Source organism: Gymnodraco acuticeps, unplaced genomic scaffold, assembly GCF_902827175.1.
Source record: "Gymnodraco acuticeps unplaced genomic scaffold, fGymAcu1.1, whole genome shotgun sequence".
Taxonomy (NCBI): domain Eukaryota; kingdom Metazoa; phylum Chordata; class Actinopteri; order Perciformes; family Bathydraconidae; genus Gymnodraco; species Gymnodraco acuticeps.
The window spans coordinates 225,575-244,276 of record NW_022992177.1 but is presented as its reverse complement, the minus strand read 5'-3'; the positions used below and the strand labels follow the sequence as shown (position 1 = coordinate 244,276).

The window sequence follows — 18,702 nt, the reverse complement described above, 5'->3', positions numbered from 1 at the left end:
GTTAGCGGGGGCTTTGAAGAGGCGGTTTGGACAGTGTTTCCCGCCAGAGCTGCTCCGGAACGAGTTGAGTGACCGCTGTAGGGAGTTTGGAGAGACGCTGCGTGCGTTGGCTAACAACGTGGAGAGCCTGACGCGGCGGGCGTATGCACACATGCCACCCGGAGTGCAGAGTGAGCTGGCACGTGATCAATTCATCAGGGCTCTCCGCCCTGCGGACTTGAGGGTCGAGGTACAGCTGCAGCATCCACAGTCCTTGCAGGCGGCCTTGGTGATGGCTGTGGAGAGAGAGAACGTGTGGATTGGAGCTGCTAGGAGCAGCGGAGTGCCGGCAGCACCGGCTGTGAGGAGCTGCAGGGAGGAGGAGAAGCCTGCATGGATTACCGAGATGACGGAAATTATAAGGGCTGTTTCTCTGCAGCCAACACACAGACCAAATACCAGGTGTGGTCAGCCAGGACATTTGGCCAGAGACTGCCCCAAGGCACCCCGGGCCCAGGGAAACGACGGGGGGCCCGCATAAAGGAGAATATGTGGAACCAAGCCCAAAGACTCCCCAACCAAACCACAGCTCTATTGCCACCGACTCAGACATCCGAGGAAGGAGCCCGACAGCACAGCCGGGGGAGCCAGACTCTACGCCCTCCTGAAGAAGATCACAGCACAGGCGTGGAGCCTGTCGTCGCGGTGGGCCGTGCTGGTGGGGACTCCTGCTATGTCCCTGTCGATGTGGAAGGGGTGCCCTGCGCTGCACTGGTGGACACAGGCTCTACAGTAACCCTGGTGAGAGCAGATGTGTTGCCCAGTGGGACTATGTTCGAGCCGACATCGGTGCGTCTCCGCACAGTCACAGGAGAGTTGGCGGCTATGAAAGGAAGAGGCGTGCTGTCTGTGTCGGTGGGGGGAGTTGAAGTGCGGCACCCCGTGTGGATAGCGGATGTACAGGACCCGTGTATTCTGGGTTTGGACTTTTTGAAGGCGACGGGCTGCCTCCAGGATCTTCAAGCAGGCACAGTGAGTTTCCGGGGGGGGCCTGTGATTACTATGACCCGTATCCACAACCCTGCTGAGCCTGCGGGGAGACCCCCTACACCCACCGTGAGTACCCTAGAAACCGAGGAAAACCCTCCCTCCGTTCCGGTATCCCCGGTGACGCCCACTCAGGACAATTCCCCACCTGTCCCCCCCGGACTGCGCCACCCGAGCACAGCCCCCCCCCCCCCAGTTACCCCAGACGGAGGTAGAAGAGGCTCAGTCTGCAGTATTGGAGGTGTGGAGGAAGAACTGTGGTGGCCTAAATCCCGAGCAGCAAGAGCAATTGGGGCAGCTTCTGCTAGAGTTCCAGGGCAGTTTTGCCATGAAGGAGGAGGAGGTGGGCCGAACGCATCTGGTGGAACACGAGATTGATACGGGGGACTCGCGTCACGGGCAGCACCTGTAGTCATGGTCCCGAAGAAGACAGGTGGCTGGCGGCTGTGCTCAGACTACAGACCGGTGAACGGGGTCACCAAGAAGGATTCATACCCCCTTCCCCGCATCGATGAGTCCCTGGACCTAGTCGCAGGGTCGTCGTGGTTCTCTTCCTTGGACCTCCGCAGCGGGTATTACCAAGTCCCTCTTGCCCCAGAGGCCAGACCAAAAACGGCTTTCTGCACCGGCCGGGGACTATGGCAGTTCAAGGTCCTCAGTTTTGGGCTGTGTAATGCCCCGGCCACCTTTGTGCGATTGATGGACAGGGTGCTGTCGGGGATTCCCCGCCAACAGTGTTTGGTTTACCTGGACGACATCCTGGTGCATGGCAGCTCGTTTGAGGCGGCCCTGGGATCTCTGAGAGTGGTGCTGGAGAGGATCAGAGCCGCTGGTTTGAAGCTACATCCAGATAAGTGTCATTTCCTGCAGAGAGAGGTCACTTTCCTGGGCCACAAAGTGGGGGGGGAGGGCATCGGCACCCTGCACGAGAAAGTGCAGGCGGTCACAGGCTGGCCAAATCCTCGCAACCAGAAACAGCTGAAGAGTTTCCTGGGCCTGGCCTCGTACTACAGGAAGTTTGTACAGGGTTTTGCTTGCACTGCACCCCTGTTCCAGCTGCTGCAGAAGGACAGGGATTTCCTGTGGTCTGAGCAATGTCAAGCAACGTTTGACGGCCTTCGGCGTGCCTTGAGTGAATCCCCGGTTCTCGCCCCAGCCAACCCCAGGCTGCCGTTCACCCTGGACACAGACGCTAGCGCCGTTGGGGTAGGCGGAGTGCTCTCCCAGACTACACCAGAGGGGGAGCGGGTGGTGGCATACTTCAGCCGGGCGTTCAACAAAGCGGAGCGACGATACTGCGTCAACCGCAGGGAACTTTTGGCAGTGGTGCTGTCCATCAGGCACTTTAAGTACTACCTGTGCGGGCAGGCGTTCACGGTGAGGACGGATCACTCTGCATTACAGTGGCTCATGACGTTCAAAGAGCCAGAAGGGCAGGTCGCCAGGTGGCTAGAAGAGCTCCAAGCTTTCAACTTCAGGGTGGAGCACCGGGCTGGGGTGCGCCACACAAATGTAGACGCTCTCTACCGCCGCCCGTGTGCTGCCGGCGGATGCCACTACTGCGAGAAGAGAGAGACTCGTGAAAAGGAGCTGCTGGAGGAGGACATCGTCTGTGCGGCAGCGCAGCAAGTGGAAGAGGTTATCTGCCGGGAGCTCCAGACAGTGGATGTGACAGAGTGGAAGCAACAGCAAGAGCGGGACGCCGTTCTACAGCCTGTACTGCAGTGGGTTGAGTCGCAGCAGCGGCCACCGTGGGAGGAAGTGGCAGTGCTCTCCAAAGCAACCAAGGGGCTGTGGTGTCAGTTTGAGACTCTACGTCTGTGTCAGGGCGTACTACAGCGGGCGTGGAAGGAGCCAGCAACGGGCGAGAAGAGGTGGCAAGTGGTGGTCCCGAGGGGTCTGCAAGAGGTCATACTCAAGGCCATGCATGGAACGGCAGGCTCTGGGCACTTTGGCGTCACTAAGACTCTCCAGCGCCTTCGTCAGGGCTGCTACTAGGAGCAGTTGTTGGAGATTTGGAGGGATAACTGGTCCGCTTTTCAAATCTCCGCGCGTTCCTATGAAGCTGGTTATAATACAGGAAGGAATCCATAGCTACAAAGTAACCGTTAACAATAATCTACTTTAATGGCAATATGACAATGCAATACAATCATTACAATACAACATGATATATTACAGTTATATTGTAATGCTTAAGGAGTAATACCGGCTTACTCCTGCCCTGGTTTGCATACTGCAGAGCTACTTTCACCCGAGGGCAGCATGTGAAGAAGAGGCCGAACGCCAGGGATCCACCGGATATATACCAGAGTAAGAAGGAGGGGTTTGGTGTTAGGTCAGCTGGTCATCTTTTCAGGTCATCTCATTGGGAGACGCAACGCTGGCCAGCAGGAAACCAAACAGGCTCACTTTCCAACAAAAGGTCTCAAGGCCTGCATACCTACACCTCCCCCACAGAGCAATAAAACCCTGTTTACTCCAACCAGCCCAGAATGTTTATAGCCATTTGTAGTCCTTACATTTATGAAAGGATAAAACAGAGAAATCAATATAAAACACAAACACAGGTATTGTTTGAACAGTATTCACTTAACTGCTACTGTTGATAACCACCAGAGAAACCCAAGGGACCTCCCTTAATATCACAACCACTGTAGCTCGTTCTAAGTTGAATGCAAATCAGGACATGCTCTCACCTTCCCCCATCTTCCTTTGTCCTCAAAACACATGTCAACAGGCCCCAAATGCAGCTCACAGTTTTACCCAAATTATTCCCATTTTAAGCTTATCCATAGTTTGCTAACATGAATAAATACAAATATAACTCTACACAGTGCAGGAGGGATGTCGAAGACTTCTGTCGCCGCTGTGATCCGTGTATGGCGCGGAAGGGCCCCCCTGGTCGTTCCCATGCTCCGCTGCAACAGTTTCCCGTCGGGGCCCCGATGGAGAGAGTAGCGGTTGATGTGGTGGGGCCTCTACCCTTGTCAAACAGGGGTAACCGCTACGTTCTCACGGCCATAGACTACTTCACAAAGTGGCCAGAGGCGTATGCTCTCCCTGATCAAGAAGCAGAGACAGTCGCAGATGCCTTGGTGGCCGGCATATTCAGCCGTTTTGGAGTGCCGGAGACCCTGCACAGTGACCAGGGGAGACATTTCGAGTCCCGGGTGTTCGCCTCCATGTGCTCACAACTGGGCATGCACAAAACACGCACCTCCCCCTTGCGACCACAGAGCGACGGACTAGTCGAGAGATTCCATCGCACCATGGGACAGCAGCTGGCCATCCTCACGTCTCAGCATCAGTGCGACTGGGACGAGCATCTGCCCCTTGTGCTCATGGCATGTCGGTCTGCAGTCCAGGAGTCCTCAGCCTGTTCGCCTGCCCTCCTCATGTTGGGGAGAGAGCTTCGAACCCCTGCTGTGTTGGCGTTTGGTCGGCCACCAGATTACCTAGACACGCCTCCAGGTCCTGAGTACGCCAGGAGACTTCAGGACCACCTTGATTCCGCTCACGCCTTTGCCCGCGATCAGCAGAAAAGTGCTGCGGTGAGACAGAAGCGGAACTACGACACCAGGACCAGAGGGCAGCATTTCCGGGCCGGGGAGCTGGTTTGGGTCTACAGCCCACAACGAAAGAAAGGCCGGTGCCCAAAACTGGACAGTCAGTGGGTTGGTCCCTGCAGAGTACTGGAGAGGGTGGGGGTAGTGGTCTACCGGGTGCAGCTGCCACCAAAGGGGAGAAAAATGGTGCTCCACAGAGACAGGTTGGCTCCGTACAGAGGAGTCGCTTCCCCACAGACCCAAGGAACATCGGGGCCCACAGCTGTCCCCTCGACATCCCCACTCAGGCCCCCCGGCGAACAGAGCAGCAGTCCCCCATCAGGGACTGAGAGTCCCCCCATTTTTTCGCCGCCTGGGCCAGATCCGGCAACCCCGGTCCTCCTGACCCCAGTCCCCCTGCCGAGAAGGCAGACACGACCCCCGGGTCGCTTCAGAGACTTTGTTTGGTAGTAAAGTTATAGTGAGACCCCTCAGTTCCTGTAGAGGGCAAGAATGCGCCCTGGTCTCACTGGAAGGGATGGTAGTCCACCCAGACTTTCCTAGTCAAAGTACAGTGTGTAGATGTAGTGTTGTGCTGTGTTTATTTGTTCCTCGTGGTCGAGGAACTTTGTAGTGGGGGGGTAGTGTAGCGACCCTGCATAGGATATCCAAGGTGTCACTCAGGCATCCCCCGTCTCTCTGCCAATCATAGAGCTGCACAGTGATGCTGGTTGAGGTGCGGGCCTGTGGTTGGGGGAGCGGACGGGGGAGGGCGGGGAGTTGTGACGTAGACACTGCTATATATATATATATATGTGTAGGGGTAGGAGTTAGGTTAGTGTGAGGTAGAACCCACAAAGTGTACATGTACCTGTGATCATCTGTAAGAACAAGAGTTATTAAAGCCTAATAACGAGAAGCCTGTTTCCGACTCACCTTGTGAACGTTACAATACTTTCACCTTCAGTTCTGTAGGATAAAGAACACAAGTGATGCCAATGTCTCCGTTAACCACATTATGTCCTCACATGGGAGCTGCTGACATAGTTTACCCACCTGCTCTTCACAACTGCTGCCAATAAGCTGCACACAGCCACTATCAGATGCTATCATTCATTAGCATCAACTCACATTAGCCCCAGCAGCAATGATGTTCATTTCTCCTTTCTCTGTCTCCCTACAGTCATCAGGCACCACTGTGATGGTGGACATAGCAGTGATGGGAGAGGCCCACGGGCTGATCTCAGACCTGCTGGCTGACCCCTCTCTGCCCCCCAACACCTGCACCTCGCTGCGGGCCGTCAGCAACCTGCTCACCACCCAGCTCACCTTCCAGCCGCTGCACCGACCGCGCCCTGCTCCCCTGCTCAACCCCAGCGATGCCTACACCTTCTCCGACTCAGAGGAGGGACCGGAGAAAGAAGGGAAAACGTCCATCCATAAGGTAAGGACATGCATTTCAAACTCAGAACTCCTCCAATAGATACTACATGCTGCGTGAACATACATCATGTGAGCAATTCCTCATACTCATACTGTGAACCTTGCTCTGTATATTTTTCACATTTCTGTTCAATTGTACCCTGTTTGAAGCTGCACAGCTCTTTCACTTGATATTCTGATTATGTCTTATTATTAAGTTAGTAGTAATATTTGTACTGTAGTTAGTTACTATTTTGTAAAGATTTCTTGCACAGATCCTCTTTTTTTCACAGTTGTACTTCAATAAATACAGTTCTAAAATATGTTTAATCTTTTTACATCTTAAATGCGCCATTATACACCAAAGCACATTCCTTGTGATTCTGAAGTGAAGAGGAAGTGTCATGATTTACATTTCACCGGCAGGACACCTAGTTGTCACCCAGATTTATTTAAAAATGTCACCAGGAGTCTATTCTCAGATTACAAGACTGAGTAAGCAACCCAGTCTCATGGCATTTCGTGTTCACCAACACGATTTTTAATCTATTGATTCGTGTTCACCAACACGATTTTCCCCTTTTTTTCGTGTTGCACAGCACGATTTTAAAATCAATGTATTTCTACTGGTAATGACGCTCATGGAAGCACGGCATTCGTTTGTGTCGGCTGCCCTTAAAGGCAATGTGAGCGTCCATTCTCATTGGATAACGGAGAATTGTACACCCGGAAGTAAGTATTCCCCTTACTGTCGATTGATTTTACAGTGATATCTGCACTACTCATCGACTAAAAAACACCAGATTATCCTTGTTAATTACACAACATTGATTGGTTTAAATTGTGTGCAATGCTTTTGTATTTTTCCCCAACGATTCGGAGAAACAAATATTTTTTCGGAGTAAAGGATGGCAGAAGACACTACACTACCCAGAATCCCCAGCTATCGTTTGGACTACACCATGTGCTCTGTTTGACAAACCCCGTTTTTTTTCACCATTCATTCCAATGGCTGGCGTCAATGTCACGTGATCTTCAAATTTCTCCCTGCAGAAGAAAAAAAACATGACCGAACTTCGTTTTATTCTCGGTCGAAAATGCCTATTTTAAAGTTAGTTTGGCCATTAAAATGCGTTTTGATGTCATTTGATGTGAGAAATATGAGTTGTTATTTCAGATTATGTGTGCAGTGGATGTACATGATCTTTAGTTTGCTAGTTATTACGAAGATTACTTCAGGAAATTGCGTCCATAGAATGTTTTCATTGTTACCAAGGTGGTTGCTAGGGACGCTGCTATCGATATTATTTCTGTTATGTTGTGTAACTGTTTAATGGTGTTATCTTTATTGCTAGCCCCTTCCCCGTCAATGTATAGTGTTGGTCCACAGCGCAAACATATTAGTTTAACAAAATCCGCATCTAAAGATAGCCTACGTTATTTTCCCCTGTGCAATTCCAGTCTCACATCTCACAGCACATCGTCATTAACAAATACCGGAAACAGACCGAAAACATTTAAAAAAAAAAAAATAATACTTTATTTCGAGTGTGCTTGCTTTTCTCTTTGAAAGTCATTCCATAACGGCATTGTAATACACGGTTCGGCTGCATTAAATATTACATATCTGCTGTACTTCTCTATTTATAGAGCCCTGATGAGAAGACTTCTAGACAAACATGAGGAACTGAAAACGTGACGTGGATCATAAATATATCAGCCATTAAACAACATCTTACATTTCTTTTCACACAATACGTCTCCTTGCAGTGTCAACACTAATTCGGCTGACTTTTATATTTGATCCAATTGGTAGATAAGCTGTATTTACACCATAAAGGTGCACAGCGGATATAAAGGGACACCTAGTGGTTAAAGCATGTTATTGAATTTCATTATTTTTATTATTAGATATTAATAGGATCCCTATAAAGTATATTCATTACTCGTTATTCTCTACTAATAGTTAATTAAAGACTGTATATAATGACTATTGGCATTCGTTTGTGTCGGCTGCCCTTAAAGGCAATGTGAGCGTCCATTCTCATTGGATAACGGAGAATTGTACACCCGGAAGTAAGTATTCCCCTTACTGTCGATTGATTTTACAGTGATATCTGCACTACTCATCGACTAAAAAACACCAGATTATCCTTGTTAATTACACAACATTGATTGGTTTAAATTGTGTGCAATGCTTTTGTATTTTTCCCCTTCGATTCGGAGAAACAAATATTTTTTCGGAGTAAAGGATAGCAGAAGACACTACACTACCCAGAATCCCCAGCTATCGTTTGGACTACACCATGTGCTCTGTGATAGTCCTCAAGCTCTGTGATTGGAGAGTGTGCTCCGAGGGTTACGCTGAGCCTCGAACAGCACTTGAAATGGGATGGAACCACGGCAGACTGTCCAAAACTGGATTTGAACGGGTCCACCCTAACCCACCTGTTGTTAATTGATAACATTACATTACATTACATTAATTGATAAGCCTGAAACATGCACTTGTCAAGGTTCAGAGGCACATTTTGCAAATATGGCAGTAGCCATCGATCAGCTTAAGATAAGATATACTTTATTGATCCCAAGTTGGAACATTTGCGTTACATCAGCATGTGTAACAGTTGTAAATATGCAGTGGTGTTTATTTGTAAATCATTTAGTATAATCACACAAATTCTGTGTTTTATATTTAACAATTCTGTGTTCTTTATTTATTGATTGTTCAATACCTGACAAGGCCGGAGATGAAATATCTACATAAATCTTATAAGAGTAATAATAATAATACATTTAATTTATATAGCGCTTCTCATCTGCCAAGACAAATCTCGAAGTGCTTCACAATAAAGGATACTAATACACTTTTATAGATTAAACAAATAATTGTAATAATAATAAGAAATCAAAAAATAAAATATAAAATATAAAATATAAAATAAAGTACAAAAATAAAAGTCTGTGATAGCGATAAAAATGGCAGTACTCCAGGTGTTTTATGATATCAACGTTTATTGGAAGGCCTGCCGAAAGAAGAGGGTCTTAAGGCCGGTTTTGAAGACCTCGGTGGAAGGGGCAGATCTCAGCTGATCTGGGAGGGAGTTCCAGAGTCGCGGGGCGAGTGAGCAGAAGGCTCGGTCTCCCATTGTTCGGAGACGTGTGCGGGGGATGTAAAGAAGAGGAGCGTGGCTGGAGCGGAGAGAGCGGGTAGATGTCTGGGTATGGATGAGGTCACAGAGGTATTTTGGGCTTTGTCCATTCAGGGCTTTGTACGTGAGGAGCAGAACCTTAAACTGGATCCTGTAGTGGACCGGGAGCCAGTGTAGTTTTGCAAGTATGGGGGTTATGTGTGCGGACCTTTTTGTACCGGTGAGAACTCTGGCTGTGCTGTTCTGGACAAGTTGGAAGCGGTTGATGGATTTGGCTGGGAGACCGGAGAGGAGTGCATTGCAATAGTCTAGTCTTGAGAAGACGAGTGCATGAACCAGTTTTTTGATGTCATCAGTTGAGAGTGAGGGCTTCAGTCGGGAAATGTTTTTCAGGTGAAAGAAGGAGGTCTTGGTGATATGTTTGATGTGGGCTTGGAAAGACAGAGTGGGGTCAAACCTTACACCGAGGTTGGTGACAACGGAGGAGAGAGGAATGAGCTGACCATCAAGGGAGGGGCTGATGTTGGCGGCCTTGGCAAGCTGGTCGGTGGTGCCTATCAGGATTGCCTCCGTCTTGCTGCTGTTGAGCTGAAGGTAGTGGTCATCCAGGAGCGGATGTCTTCCAGGCAGGTGTTTAGTGTTTGGATAGTGGTGGTATTGGGTTGTGTTTTGATGTAGACCTGAGTGTCGTCGGCATAGCAGTGGAAGTTGATGTTATGTTGTCTGATGATATGACCCAGAGGTAATAAATAGATTAAAAACAGGATCGGCCCCAGCACTGAGCCCTGTGGGACCCCGCATGTCACTGCGGTGTCGTCAGACCTGGAACCCCCCAGATACACGTGGTACTTCCGGTTGGTGAGGTAGCAGAACCACTTCAGAGCCGTGTCCGTCACCCTGGTGTAGGTCTCGAGGCGGTGGGGGAGGATGGTATGGTCCACTGTGTCGAAAGCCGCACTCAGGTCAAGAAGGACCAGGATGCCATCAGTAGGTCGTTTGCTACTTTTATTAGGGCTGTTTCTGTACTGTGTGCAGGGCGGAAACCTGATTGGAAGGTCTCATACATGTCATTGTCAGACAGATGAGACTGGAGCTGTGCGGCCACGACCTTCTCAAGTACTTTGGCAAGGAACGGGAGGTTGGAGATAGGTCTGTAGTTGGAGAGGAGTTCTCGGTCGATATTTGGTTTTTTTAAAAGTGGGGAGACAACTGCTGTTTTGAAATGGACAGGCACCTCACCAGTCTGTAGTGACTTGTTGATGAGTGTTGTCAGGAAATTAACCAGGGTTGGCGAACAGGCTTTTAGCAGCGGGGTGGGTATGGGGTCGAGGGAGCAGCTGGTAGGCTTTGATTTGCCTATGATGGCTAGCAGTGCAGATGACGTCACCTCGTTGAAGCTGCAGAGGGTGATTCCGTTGATGAAGGGAGAGCAGGTGGGTGGGGTCCGAGCTACTGTTGAGGCTGTAATGGTTGCTCTGATATCTGCGATCTTGTTTTTAAAGAAAGCAGAGAAGTCATTGCAGAGTTCTGGAGAGGCAGCTGGGGGGCCTGTGTTGGTGGAGTTGAGAAGGCGGTTGATAGTGGAGAATAAGGTTCTAGGATTGCTTTTGCCGTTGTCTATTATTGACGAGTAATATGCAGAGCGGGCGTTTTTTAGAGCAGTAGCATAGGCACTTTGGTGTTCTCTGAAGGCCAGTAGGTGGACGGCGAGAGCTTGCTTCCTCCATAGTCTCTCCAGCTGTCGACCACAGGTTTTCATGCGGCGGAGGGCGTCCGTGAACCAGGGAGAGGACCGTTGGAAAGTGGCTTTCCTCTTTTTTTCCGGAGCCAGGATGTTGAGCGTGGTGGTCATGGTGTCGTTGTAGAGCTCAATCATGTCGTCGGGGCAAAGCAAACGGAGGTCAGTTGAAAGGTTTGCTGTTATGGTTTTGAGAAAAAGTGGAGTGTCCAAATTATTGATGTTTCGGTACTTCATGACTGTCTCAGTGGGGGGTGGCTGGTTGGAGGATGGGATTGTCAGCGTTAGGGAGATAGCCTTATGGTCAGACACTTCAAGATCAGAGATGTTTAGGTCTGATGCAGGTATGTTTCCGGTGATGATGAGGTCAAGTGTGTGACCATGATTGTGGGTGGACCCATGTACATGTTGTGTCAGATTTAGTGAGTCGAGGTAGGACAGGAAGTCGGCAGCCATGGAGCATTTGGGGGAGTCCACGTGTATATTAAAATCGCCAAGTATCACAATGTTGGAGAGAGTGGGACATACTGAGGTGATGAAGTTAAAAAATTCTGGGATGAAGGTTGAGTTGGATTTTGGAGGACGGTAGACTAGTACAACTAGTATAACTGTCAGGGATTTGGGTGGAAAACATTTAAAAGCAAGGCACTCAAAGGACTGAGTATGGGGAATAGTCAGTGGTTGGAGAATAATAGTTTTTTTGTGCAGAACAGCAATGCCGCTAAAAGAGTATAATACATTATAAAAGAGTATAATACATTATGTATAATATCAGTTAAAATAAGTGCTTCAACATAGTTAACAATGCTGGAGGTATGCACGAATATTGATAGATGTCTTGTAATGCACTATTGAGGAACCTGCGACCCAAGTTTTTCATTCAATGTATAACTACACCATAGTTGTGTCGGCCCATGTCAATAAACCTTAGAAAATCTTGAAATCTTGAAAGGGATGTGCAAAATAGTCATTATATACAGTCTTTAATTAACTATTAGTAGAGAATAACGAGTAATGAATATACTTTATAGGGATCCTATTAATATCTAATAATAAAAATAATGAAATTCAATAACATGCTTTAACCACTAGGTGTCCCTTTATATCCGCTGTGCACCTTTATGGTGTAAATACAGCTTATCTACCAATTGGATCAAATATAAAAGTCAGCCGAATTAGTGTTGACACTGCAAGGAGACGTATTGTGTGAAAAGAAATGTAAGATGTTGTTTAATGGCTGATATATTTATGATCCACGTCACGTTTTCAGTTCCTCATGTTTGTCTAGAAGTCTTCTCATCAGGGCTCTATAAATAGAGAAGTACAGCAGATATGTAATATTTAATGCAGCCGAACCGTGTATTACAATGCCGTTATGGAATGACTTTCAAAGAGAAAAGCAAGCACACTCGAAATAAAGTATTATTTTTTTTTTTTTAAATGTTTTCGGTCTGTTTCCGGTATTTGTTAATGACGATGTGCTGTGAGATGTGAGACTGGAATTGCACAGGGGAAAATAACGTAGGCTATCTTTAGATGCGGATTTTGTTAAACTAATATGTTTGCGCTGTGGACCAACACTATACATTGACGGGGAAGGGGCTAGCAATAAAGATAACACCATTAAACAGTTACACAACATAACAGAAATAATATCGATAGCAGCGTCCCTAGCAACCACCTTGGTAACAATGAAAACATTCTATGGACGCAATTTCCTGAAGTAATCTTCGTAATAACTAGCAAACTAAAGATCATGTACATCCACTGCACACATAATCTGAAATAACAACTCATATTTCTCACATCAAATGACATCAAAACGCATTTTAATGGCCAAACTAACTTTAAAATAGGCATTTTCGACCGAGAATAAAACGAAGTTCGGTCATGTTTTTTTTCTTCTGCAGGGAGAAATTTGAAGATCACGTGACATTGACGCCAGCCATTGGAATGAATGGTGAAAAAAAACGGGGTTTGTCAAACAGAGCACATGGTGTAGTCCAAACGATAGCTGGGGATTCTGGGTAGTGTAGTGTCTTCTGCCATCCTTTACTCCGAAAAAATATTTGTTTCTCCGAATCGAAGGGGAAAAATACAAAAGCATTGCACACAATTTAAACCAATCAATGTTGTGTAATTAACAAGGATAATCTGGTGTTTTTTAGTCGATGAGTAGTGCAGATATCACTGTAAAATCAATCGACAGTAAGGGGAATACTTACTTCCGGGTGTACAATTCTCCGTTATCCAATGAGAATGGACGCTCACATTGCCTTTAAGGGCAGCCGACACAAACGAATGCCGTGCTTCCATGAGCGTCATTACCAGTAGAAATATATTGCTTTTAAAATCGTGCTGTGCAACACGAAAAAAAGGGCAAAATCGTGTTGGTGAACACGAATCAATAGATTAAAAATCGTGTTGGTGAACACGAAATGCCATGAGACTGGGTTGGAGTAAGTGCATTGAACAAATCGATGACTGGATGAGTAGGAACTTTCTCCAATTGAACAAACAGAAAACTGAGATTATTGTTTTTGGAGCGAACGATTAAAAGTCATCACAGAGCTTCAGTCGGCAGACTTCAAAACAACGAATAAAGCTAGAACTCTAGGTGCAGTGATGGACTCAGACCTGAAATGTAACAGCCACATTACAACAGTTATTAAGTCTGCATACTATCACCTAAAGAACATATCTAGGGTTAAAAGACTAATGTCACAACAGGATTTAGAAAAGCTTGTCCATGCTTTTATCTTTCAGCAGACTCGACTACTTTAATAGTGTCTTCACAGATCTCACAAATCCATTAGAAAGCTGCAGCTGATTCAGAACGCTGCTGCTCGAGACCTCACTAACACTAAAAGAGTGGATCACATCAGTCCAGTTCTGAAGTCTTTACACTGGCTTCCAGTCTGACAAATAATTGATTTTAAAGTACTATTGCTGGTTTTTAAAGCACTAAATGGTTTAGGACCAAATTATATTAACGATCTCCTGCAAAAGTATGAACCATCCAGGAGTCTCAGGTCTTCTGGGACAGGTCTGCTCTCTGTTACAAGAGTCAGAACTAAACATGGAGAAGCAGCATTTAGTTGTTATGCCCCGTTCATCTGGAACAAACTCCCTGAATCCTGCAAGTCAGCTGCAACTGTTAATACTTTTAAATCCAGATTAAAAATGTATCTTTTTGACGCTGCATTTGGATGAGTTGTTCAAATTCAAACTGCAGTTTGGCTTTCATCCATGTATTTTATACCTGTTGTGTTTATTTTATTATCTTTGCTTTTTAAAATGCCTGTTTTTAAATGCCTTTTTATAATGTGCTTCCACTGTATTTATTCTTAAATGTCTTTTATTTTATTTTGTAAAGCACTTTGGGTTGCCGTGTGCTGAAAGGTGCTGTATAAATAAACTTGCCTTGCCTTGCCTAGTTGCTAGGAAGGAATCTTACCCAAATATAAAAAGTCAGAATTGTTCATACAGAGTAGTCTTTTTTTTTTAAGAAACAGCTGAAATAATCGTAAAATAAAAAGTGAAGTCTACTTTATTAAGGACAAATGATTTACACAGCCCTCCACACACATGTTAATCTTTTAGCCCGTGTTTCAGCTAATGAGTGCTTCCTGCTCTCAGAGCTTTTAGCATCAAATAAAGGAGTGTATTTTCAGTTGAGTGAAGAAAAATAGAGCGCCTCTACTGCTCCGAGCCCTGTTCTCCCTTTCATAGCCACAGCTGTGTCAACATGACAGATGTGAGGAGCCAGACAGTGTATGAGTGTGTGTGTGTGTGTGTGTGTGTGTGTGGTGTGTGTGTGTGTGTGTGTGTGTGTGTGTGTGTGTGTGTGTGTGTGTGTGTGTGTGTGTGTGTGTGTGTGTGTGTGTGTGTGTGTGTCGTGTAAAAGAGGAGAGGCAACATGAAGGTGAACACGTCTCTCAAAAGGTTACAAAGAGGGATGAGTAAGTGTCAACAACACTAGACCCCCCACCACAGTTATGGATCCTGTTATCAATCTGAGGAAGATCCCCGGAAGCTGGCGATTGGTCGATGCCTGCGCTGCAATCGAGCCACTCTTTTTGGTTGACAGGTGCTTTTTTTACAACGTCTGAACTTTTTTTAAAGTAGCTAAGACGAAGTGTGCCTGTGGAGTGGCGAGTGAAGCTGCACTCATTAGGACTCGGCTCCCCAGAGACCACGTGCCGGCTCAGGAGGAGTGAAGGTGGTTAGTGCGGAGTGGAAAGCCCTGCGCTTGCTTTTCTGCCTCCTGGCCAAGAGTTTGATGTCCATCGTGGTGCATACTGATTCAAGCACTTTTCCAAAAACTAAACACATGGCATGTTCTATGTGCTGCAAAAAAAGCCACTAGATCTGAAGCCCATACTGTATCAAACATGGATAACAAAACACACGACTAATTATATAATGTTTAAACTTTTACAATTTCTCACTTAACCATGTATTGACCTTGATTAAAACTGACAGCAGCAGGAAACGGATTTACTGTAGTTCTGTTTTCTGTTTTTCTTTTTTTATGAAGATGGCCTGGTTTTTACCATGCTGTTGGTGCCGATGGGGATGTGTGTATGTGTGTGTTTCTCTCGTGTGTTTCTGCTTTTGGTGTGTGTCTACAGGGCTTTTATCAAAGAATATAAATATGCTGCTTCAAAATTGTGCCACAGCATCATTATTCCGCTTTGAAAGTTGAGAGTTAAAGGCATATTTGTATGCAGTTTTAATATCCAATAGAAAATACAATACAATACAATTTCTCATCACAAAACCATTACACACAGGATGTTTTGGGGAGAAACTCGGTCTAAAATCGTGTTTGTTCGTGCAGTATTGTATGTAAGGTGTGCCATTACAAATTAGATAATCTACAAATCTAATTAAAATATTGCCATCTTATTGTTCATGAACAAGTGTTATGGTAAGGGCTCCAGCGTAAATGGAAGTCAGTGAAATGTCCGTTGAAGTGACCAGCGGCGCGTAGGAGTGTGTATGCTTGCACTCAGTACATGACGCATTGCTGTGAATGGGCTCATTCAGGATTCTGAGGCGTTCTTTACTAGGTCATCCTGCAGAAGACTGAGGGAGAGAGCCTGCCATGTTTAGCGCTGCTGTGCCAAGCTGCTGCATGTCACTGAGCAGATGGAGGCAGCACAAGGGCACAGACCAGTGGGAACCCCAGAGAAAGAGCACAGAAAAGACAGATAGAGAAAGAGACTGTGAACAAAACAAAAGAAACTCACAAAGAGAATGAGAAGCAGAGAGGCAGATTCCCTTTGATGAAGTGTATCTCTGCAATGCAAGACTCACAAAGTATTAAACAATGTGCCATGAGGGGCTTCATTGCCACAGCTGCTTGCAAATGTCCTCCATTCAGTCATGACTGTGTTGATTCCCTTTGGATCCAAAGAGCTAAAACAATTAAAATGCCTCAAATCATGAAACATTTTCAAGGTTTTATCAGCTGAATCCTTTGTTTCATCTTGGGCAGAGTCCTGAAAACAACTGTCTCATTTAGATGATCAATTTGACTCCAGACAAAGCGTAAAAGCAATAACCGTATCTCTTTCAGAGCCAACACAATTACAGATATGCCTTTTTTGTTTATTACGGCAGTAAATTAAGGATTAGGATGTTATTTATTTATAAAAAGATGGGTGTATTAGTGTAGTTAGTAACTGTGTGTGTAAGTGTCAATATCTTTAGATTATATTTATTGATCTCAAATGTCTACATTTGGTTTGTTGCGGCAGCATGTTTACAAGGCATTTCACAGAAGTTATACATAATACAATGTTAAATATCTCACACATTTTTCTCTGTGTTTGCAGCGTATTAGGCGGAGTCTCCACCCTGGTCTTCTGAGGAGGATTTCTTCCACGTGGACCACCACCACCTCCGCCACAGGCCTGCCGTCCATCGAGCCCGGACCCGTCCGAAGGGACCGCAGCGCCAGCATCAAACCCTTCCATGAAGCACTCACCTGCAGGTACCTGAGCTACAGCTGAATGACTGATGTCCCACTTCTCTCTCAGCCTACACTTCTCTATCCTCAGAAACACGCTATTACTTGTGCTTCATACAGTACTATTTGTTCCTTCTATTTTCTTGCTGTATTATGTGTAGCTCTTTAGAATAAAATCCCTAAGATGTTTTATTTCAATGCACTAATAAGGTCCTACAGTGCAACACTGCACTGTAGGTCTAACTGTGGAACAAATGATTTAATAGGGACTCCTGCTATGGCTACCCCAGTATGACACATCCTTTTGAAGGTTAAGAGGTTTATTCCCAGCAGTGTGGCTGTAGTTATACCAAAGACAGCGTGAGTGAACAGTAATGGCGCAGCAGTTCGGAAGAGGATGTGTGCCAGAATGGGAATATGCCCCACAGGCGAATGCATTAACCTGAATAACTAAGACACATCCACTCTCAGCACAGAAGTGCTGATGATAGCATGAGGATCAGGCTTTACAGAACTATTATCATTCAGAAGTAGATCTGCATGCATTTTACATTATTATTTGTTGAAAGCTGTTGTGGGATGAAGAAGATTACAGGATATGTGTGAGTGATGCTGAGTGTTTGTGTGCATTTGTGTTGTTCATGAAATCATGTCTTTGTGTGGTGGGGTTTATGCTTGGATGCATTTTGTTTTGCAAAAGCTGTTGCACATGCAGTGAGTCACCAGAAATGTCAAGACAAGGCAGTCCCATATTGTTGAAAACACAACAAATATCTCTGCTCGTTTCTGCTGTTTTTGTTTGGCTAGTAAATCACATTGATGCATTCAATCTAGAATAAACACAGGGTCTTAATTTATGAGAGTCGTTATGATGATTACTGAGGAAAATATTTCAGCATCATTTACTGTGATCAGTGCAGAGATTTCATTCCTTACAATTACTTTGTAATTTTGTGACATTATGTCTGGATTATTTTAGAACAGCTTTTGTTCTGCTTTTATGAATGTCAAAGAAGTGAAAAATGGAGATTCAGCCTGAAAACAATTCAAGATGTTGGTGTGTACTTGAATATTAGTTTGTGCATACAATATTTGTATGATGTGATGCTGTAGCAGACAGCACATACCCCACATCTTTAAATATTAACTGTGTCTCAACAAGAAAGAGTGTCTTCGTGTTTCATCTACTTTATTCAGTTTCTCCCCTGTCGAGTGTGTATCACAGGCATGAAAGTCTTCTGATGGAGAACAGCGCTTGTCTGCAAACACCGACGCTTCTGAGTCTCTGTGCTGCCATGTAGCATCACAGATGCTTGTCGAGTGCCACATAGGGGGACAGTTACACATTGTAGTTTTGTGTATTAACGTGTGTGTGTTGTTGTTCAAAGTTTATTTTCATATGTTGCAAAATAACTTTTGTCACATTTTTAAACTGGGGCTGGGGCTAAATTAGTAATGTGTAGAGAGAGCTTCAGAAAGCCATTCTGATGTCTGACTCAAACAACTCAGAAAACAGCCTTTACTGCATGGATTCAAGCTGTTCAGTTTCAACTGATGACAACCTTTATGTTATCGTAGAATCAGTTGAAAGTATTATTTGAAACATGAATGACAACAATATATGTATATTGTCAGGGCCCAAAACATTTTCATTGGGAGAAACACACTGCAGTTTCAAAAAAGGTTTCAAATAATAAAACACTAAAGTGCAAGAACACATACAATCATCTTTACAACACATATGCAGCATTTAGAGAAAACTCACCAAAACACAACATACTCAAAGCGCTGCATAAGCAAAATTATGCAAATAAAAAATGCTGTAAATACAAAACACAG

The 18,702-nt window shown here is 45.6% G+C and overlaps 1 protein-coding gene across 2 annotated transcripts in view; it reads left to right on the top strand.

The window, feature by feature from the left end:
- The window catches only part of pde3a (phosphodiesterase 3A, cGMP-inhibited), a 102,096-nt gene that overhangs the window by 53,007 nt on the left and 30,387 nt on the right, over positions 1-18,702 (top strand). For both annotated transcript variants that reach the window (XM_034204976.1, XM_034204975.1), the window contains exons 3-4: positions 5,758-6,018; positions 16,730-16,887. In XM_034204976.1, the coding sequence (XP_034060867.1) occupies positions 5,758-6,018; positions 16,730-16,887 (419 nt within the window). The remainder of the gene's footprint in view (positions 1-5,757; positions 6,019-16,729; positions 16,888-18,702) is intronic.